Consider the following 7446-nt stretch of genomic DNA (forward strand, 5'->3'; position numbering starts at 1 on the left):
AAGGAAGAAAGTGACATATGGAGAAAAAATTAACTTTGTGAAAAATAAGATTCGTGAATCATGTAAACATTTAATAACTTTACTATTTCTAGGGTAGACTTTTTGACTTTTCTTTTATTCATTTATTAACTTTTAGCACTTGCCATTATTGGCTTTTTAAGGAAAAATGTATATAGGAAACATGTAATGTTATATTAGGAAAGGTGTAAAGTAAAATACTATACGCGTTTTCATTCTTAGGTTATAAATAGCAGATCATTTGCTCAGTTAGAGGCAAGACTTTCATGTGTTAAAAGCAAGCCTCCTACTTTGTAAACAAAAAACTTTGAATATTTAATAAAAGACAGATATATTTCAAAGCAAAAACTATGGATGAACAAAGCCCAGAATTATCAAATCTACCAGAACAAGTATATTTATTTATGATTATGAATAGCTAAATTCATAAATTCCTAACAATCATGATATGATAAAATAAGTTCATGTTAGTTACTTTATAGTAGAATTATTCGAAAAATAGCATGTTAAGAAGTTTATTAGCAAAGTGGAAAAAGAGAAAAATCACTAAGAACTATGCCATCCAAAAGGTGAAACCGGTGAGGCAAGAAAGCCGTGATAGGGGAGTAGCCAGAGTAGAGGCGCTGTTTAAGGGAAAAGTATCCAGATTATCATACTAATAGTGACCGTAGAACATGTTATTTAAGAATAATCTAGTGTATAGTAATCTCAAATGATTATATTTTGTTATGTGTATGATTGAAGGGGATATTTTAAAAATAGCATCATATAAAAAAGCATGACTACCTATTTATCTAATGGAATGATAGACAAATTTAAAATAATTGTTTTGTATGTACTTAAAGATATAGAAATAGTAGATATAAGAAAAATTATATACGAAGAGGTATTTTATTTTAATGAAGATTTATTAAGTTCTATAAAAAACTTACACCTATATAATGAAAGCTACTGCTCATATTTAGATAGTTATTACTCAGATGGATATTATACAGATAAGAAATGCTAAAATATATCAGAAAAAGTAGAGAAACCCAAAGTGACCTATATAATAAATTAATTATAGAAACCAACCCAAAGAAATAATGGAAAATCTAAAAGAAAAATTAATATGGATAAAAGAAATCTTAGAAAATTTAGAAAAAAGTACAGATAATAGTTTATATAACATAGTAAACTCATTAAGAAAAGAAGAAAGAGAGATAATTAATAGTATTAATATACTTAATTCAGATATAAATTATAGTACAACCAGAATAGAATATTACACAGAAATTAGTAAACAAGCAACTACTTTAGAATAAAATGATAGGCTACGAGTATTTAAAATACTAGAAATAAAATATGGAAGAAATAAGATTAATAGAAATACTTATGAAAGACAATTTAATTGAATATTTTGAAACAAAAGCTATATAATAGTTAGAATACCATCAAAATAATATACAAGAATTACAAAGACTAACAGAAAAAACTAAAGAATATTACTGTAAAGTATTTAATCATTTACCATATAATCACCCCCCAAAATGTGAACATTAATAAAATTAAAATAAATAAACTAAAAATAAGAATGATAAGAGAAGTTAAGAAATATCCACGCAAAAACAAAAATAGATCCATTAGATCTATAATAGATCTATTTAAGTTACCCAATTTATCTGCATCCCCCGACAATTATACAATGCTTATTTGGAAACGGGCAGTGCGGTCCTGAGGCAGCTCAAGAAAGTGTACAAAGCAGCTCTTCTTAAAAAGTTCATCTATGTTTTCATTCTTCATAGTATTCCTAAATTCATCAAAAGGTTTCCCAACTGACATTTAAGTACAAGATCACCAGTTAGTTCCGTAGGGTCATTTATCGGCATCTCAACTTGAAACCTATCAATACTAATAGTTTTGATAGCCCCATGCTAAGATTTCAATATTGATTCACGCCTCATTGGTGATGCATTATAATCATGTTGATCATCATACTCTTTCTCACTTTCTTCTTTCTCCTCTTAATATTTATCTTTTTCTTCTTTCTCTTTATTTTCATTTTCCTTATCACTATCTACAGATCTTTGTCCATCTCCCTCAATGTTATTTTCATATCTTTCCTTAACTTCTCTTTTTTCTGTCTAATGTAAGATAAATTTCAATAAATTTTTATAGGCCACATTACAAAAAAATATTCCAACAGAAAACCCATCAGTTGGAATAGATAAATCATCAGTTACGACGGACGAATAACCTGTTCCAACTAATGAACAACCTGATGGATAAGATCAAAACTGTCTTTCTACTGATGAAACAGATAGGAAATATGTTTAAAGACCTATTTTAATATCTCCCAATATTTATTCAACTTGTTGCAACAGATGGACAACCACCACAACCATAAACACGATCACAAATACCACCAATACCGTCACCACCAACAATACTAACATCGACACCAACAACACCACAACCAATGCCACCAACACCACATCCATCAGCCACCACAAATACCACTAACACTGAAACCACCAATAACTACCACAAACACCACCAATACCAACACCACCAACTAATGCAACAACTACCACCACCCAAAGGCACCACAAATACCACAACTACTAACACAACTAATACCACCACCACCACTAAACCACCACCACCACCACCACTAAAACCAACATTAATGCTACCAATACCAACAACAAAATCACCAACACCACCAATACCACAACAATGACCCCCTACACCACCACTAATAGTCACCACCACCACCACCAATTCCATCAACACCACCACTAAACCACCAATACCATCACCAATACCACCTCCAATGCCTCCCATACCAACACCACCTCCACCCATACCAACACCACCGCCAACTGCCATGACCAACACAATAAACACCATCCAATAATACCATGATATTCAATGAACCACAACGATAGATACTAGGATTTTCTTGAGTTCTTCCTATGATTTTAAAAAACAAAACTCAAAATTGTTAACCCATTCTCAAAGATAATACAACTAGAAGTCTTGTTTTTTATCATTAACTATGAAGCAGTAATTTAAAAAGGAGAAAAAATGTAGAACTCTTCTCGACATCTGTTACATGTAGAGAAATAGAAAATGATGGATACAAGTAAGAATGAAGTCATAAAGAACAACTATATTGTAAGAAATGGTAAGAAAATTATTCTGTTGTGAAGGGTTGAGTAATATATTGAGTTGTTGTTATTTGTATTATTGAGAGAGAAAGAAAAGAGCGAGAACTCGAGATTTGAAATGATAAAATACTTTTCTGCAAATGGATGATTTGTATGGGTTGATTTATATTTTGGAAAAGTATGACAAGTTTTGAAAATGTTAATTTGGTTGGAGTAATTTTCTCATCCTTAGTTGTAGCTAAACCAATCTAGGTATTAAAAATAATAAGCTAATATGAATTATTTTAATTCAGATTTATTGATTAATGGCTCAGGACAGAAGGAACACAATACCAACATCATGCAATATAGTTGACCCTATCAACTCATTCATAGTTGTAGCTAAATCAATTTAGGTATTTCAAATAATAAACTAATATGAAATGTTTCAACTCAGATTGATCGATTGTTTACTTGGATCAGAAGGAATACAATACCAGTATCATGCAATATAGTTAACCCTATCAACTCATCTCTAGTTATCGCTAAATCAATTTAGGTATTTCAAATAATAAGCTTATATGAATCATTTCAACTTAGATTCGTCGATTGATGGCTTGGGTTAGAAGGAGCGCAATACCAATATCATTTAATATAGTTGACCCTATTAACTCATCCTTAGTTATAGATAATTCAATTTAGGTAATTCAAATAATAAGCTGATATGACTTGTTTCAACTCAGATTTGTCGATTGACGGCTCAGATTAGGAGGAGCGCAATACCAACATCATGAAATATAGTTAACACTATCAACTCATCCCTAATTATAGCTAAATCAATTTAGGTATTTAAATAATAAGCTAATAAGAATCATTTCAACTCAAATTAATCGATTGATGACTTGGGTTAGTAGGAATGTAATACCAACATCATGCAATATTATTGACCCTATATAATAATCCCTAGTTGTATCTAAATCAACATAGGTATTTCAAATAATAAGCTAATATGAATCGTTTTAACTTGAATTGATCAATTAACATCTCAGGTTAGGAGGAATGCACTACCAATATCATTCAATATAGTTGATCCAATCAACTCATCCATAGTTGTAGGTAAATCAATTTAGGTATTTCAAAAAAGGAAAAAGGGCCAAAAATACCCCTCTACTTTAAGAAATAGGCCAACTTTACCCTCAGTTAAACTTTGGGGTTATATATACCCACACTGTTATAAAAGTTCACATATATACGCTCCAACTAACAGAATAACCCATATCTCTTTAAATGAACCATTTTTAAAAAAACAAACTCGACCCGTCCCAGCACTTCAGAAGACCAAAACATAATACGCAGATTTTTCATCACTTCATAATTAGGGCTATTCACCTTCACTAGAAAGAGAGACAACCCACGATTTTCTTATACTTTATAATTAGGACTTTTCGAAAGAGATTTAATTGAATAGAAGATAGTTCTTCTAATGGAATATACCTTCTCCCACACTATTAAAATGTTTCCCATCTAAGGTTTTTAAATTTATTGAGGGAATCTCAGTAAAGGTATAAAAGTCTCTTTGATTTGAGAATATTTCTCTTTTTGATTTGAGCATATTTCTCTTCTTTCATGTCTAACTCCTTATAAACTAGGATTTTTAATTAAGGTTCCAAAGTAGTTTTTCTTATATACTAGGGTTTTAGATCTAATGGAAATGTTGTTCTTTGTGACTAATTATAGCATATTTTATTGTTTATTCATTTTTCATTATTTTAGTTTAGGAAATATTTCTTCATTTTTGTTCCACCTAAATTCTCTAATTACTTTCTTCATTTATTTGTTATCTTGTTTTAAAATTTTTACTGATTTTAGTTTATATAAAATGGTGCTAATTGACATGGTATTCCACTATGACGGTGAGTAGATAAGAGAGTAAGAAATACTATATTCAAGAAAGTTGGTGCACAAATGGTAAAGGTATGATTCTGATTTGTTATCATTTATAGATATTGTGAATGAATACAATGGTACATTAGGATTTCTTGGTGTTCAACAAGTGATTGTGTCTTTCCCTTCTGAAAAATACTATGAAATAGTATATGATCTGGGAATTAGAACATTATTGTACTATGTGAATGATAAATTTGATGTTATAAATTTTTTTGCCATTGAAGATAACGAATTACCTATTGATGTTAAAAACATAGTTAGACTGAAAGAGTCTGTGGTAGAGGTTGATGAAGCAGATAGTGAAGATAGTGGTTACAAATCTAATGAAACTGATAATAATGGTTGTAATGCCTCTGGTTATTTTGATTATGATTCTAAGGAGTTAGAGGTTCTCGGAAAAGAAAGAAAAGACAATCAATGACAAGTTGTCTAAATATAATGAGCTACATAGGTTTATGACTTTCAAAGGTATAGCTAATGTTAGAAGATTCATTAGCTTGCATGCATTAGCAAATGGCTATAACCTAACTATAAAAAAAAAGTGACTCAAAAAGATTTAGGGTCATTTGTCAAAAAGTGTGCAACTTTTTCTCCCTAATTTTCGGTGAGAAGAATTGTTCTGGTGTTAGTGTGAAAACATTAACGGGAAAGCATAAATATGATGACCCATGCGGTAACTATAAGGTTTTAGCAACTACACTTGCTTATTAATTCAAGGAAAAGTTGCAAGCTAATCCCAAATATAAGTTTAAAGACAAGAGAGTTGATCTCAAAACTGCATTCAACATTAATGCTTATTTTGGGAAGTGTAAGAGAGCTAAAAGAATGATTTTGGAAAAAAATGGAAGGCAGTTTTTATGATGACTATAAAAAGCTTGTTGGTTATGTGAATGCTCTATTGGAGTGTAATGTAGAGAGTGGTGTTATCCTTAAAGTTTTACTAGCTTAAGGAAAAAGACAGTTTTTGATAATGTATATCTGTTTTGATGCACTGAAAAGGGGGTTTAAAGTTGGTTTGACACCTTTCATCAAATTAGATGGAACTTTTTTTAAAGTTAAAGTGAAAGGTCAACTCTTATGTGTTGTTGGTCAATACTCAATGAACCATATTTATCCTATTTCTTTGGCCATTGTGCACAAAGAATGCAATGCTACTTAGCTATGGTTTGTGGAATTGCTTCAGCAGTCTCAAGCCTCAACAAGGGAGAAGGGATCACATTAATCTTAGATATGCAAAAGGTGAACCACCAATATTGTATAAGTGAATTAAATCAGTTCATTGTTTTTTCATAATTGAATCAACTTAGTTCATTATTTGCTAAGAAGTGAACTGTATTAATTTATTATTTTTTAATGTCGTCTAAATTGGTTCACTATTTTTTGATAAGTGAATCGATTTAGTTTATTACATGCTGAGAAGTGAACTAAATCATTTCATTATCTTTTAAATAGTGAACTAAATCAGTTCACTATTTTTTGATAATTATTCTTGTGTATGTTCATTTATCAACTTATTTTTTGTTTACTAGTAAAAAGGGACTGCTTGAAGCAGTCAAAATTGTTCTCCCTAATGCAATGCATAGATGCTGTATGAGACAAATAGAGGCCAATTGGAGAATAAATGAAAAAAAATCTAAACAAATATCTAAGATAGTAGGGTGGTGTGAATGGAGCACCTATAAAGAGAAGCTGGATGATAATTTGAATGAATTGGCTGAATTGTCAAAAGAAGCTAAAGACGAGTTGTTGCATTTTCCAATAGAAACATGGTGTAGAGTATTTTTAGACACAGTTTGCAAGAATGAAAAGGTGGAAAATAACTTGGCCGAGTCATTTAACTCATGGATACTGGAAGCAAGACAGAAACCCATCATTAGGATGCTTAAGGCTATCAGAATAAAAGTAATGAAGAAGTTTGTGAAACATGAAGAAGAAGTGAAGTGTTGGGATACTAAATGGATTCCAAAAGCTATTGAGATCTAAAATGAATACTTGAAAATTGATAATGTGTGAATTAAATTTCAATGGTGATTATAGGTATGAGATTAGTAAGGGAAATGACAAACACAATATCAATTTGCAAAATAAGAGGTGTAGTTATAGCTTATGGGAACTTACTGGAATACCTTGTCCTGATGCAATCAAGGAACTTCTTTATAAAGTAGGGAAGAGATCCACTGGTGGTACACAAAGGAGGCATATCTCTTGACTTATCATTTAAAACTACAACCAGTGCCTGGCCCTAATTTCTGGAAAATTGATCCAGTAAAAGCAATGAAACCACCCTCTTTGGTAACCCTAGATGACAGACCTGCAACGACAAGGAAAAGAGATAAAGATGAAGCACTTA

At 30.9% G+C, this 7446-nt stretch overlaps 1 protein-coding gene across 1 annotated transcript; it reads right to left on the reverse strand.

Moving 5' to 3' along the window:
* Positions 1–2364: 2364 nt before the first annotated feature.
* On the reverse strand, positions 2365–2889 carry LOC124895859 (acanthoscurrin-2-like). Its single transcript, XM_047406262.1, has 2 exons — positions 2638–2889; positions 2365–2538 (listed from the first exon to the last, which is right to left on the reverse strand). Exons 1-2 carry the CDS (start codon positions 2887–2889, stop codon positions 2365–2367), a joined length of 426 nt encoding a protein of 141 aa, XP_047262218.1.
* Positions 2890–7446: the final 4557 nt, after the last annotated feature.

Source organism: Capsicum annuum, unplaced genomic scaffold, assembly GCF_002878395.1.
Source record: "Capsicum annuum cultivar UCD-10X-F1 unplaced genomic scaffold, UCD10Xv1.1 ctg999, whole genome shotgun sequence".
NCBI lineage: Eukaryota > Viridiplantae > Streptophyta > Magnoliopsida > Solanales > Solanaceae > Capsicum > Capsicum annuum.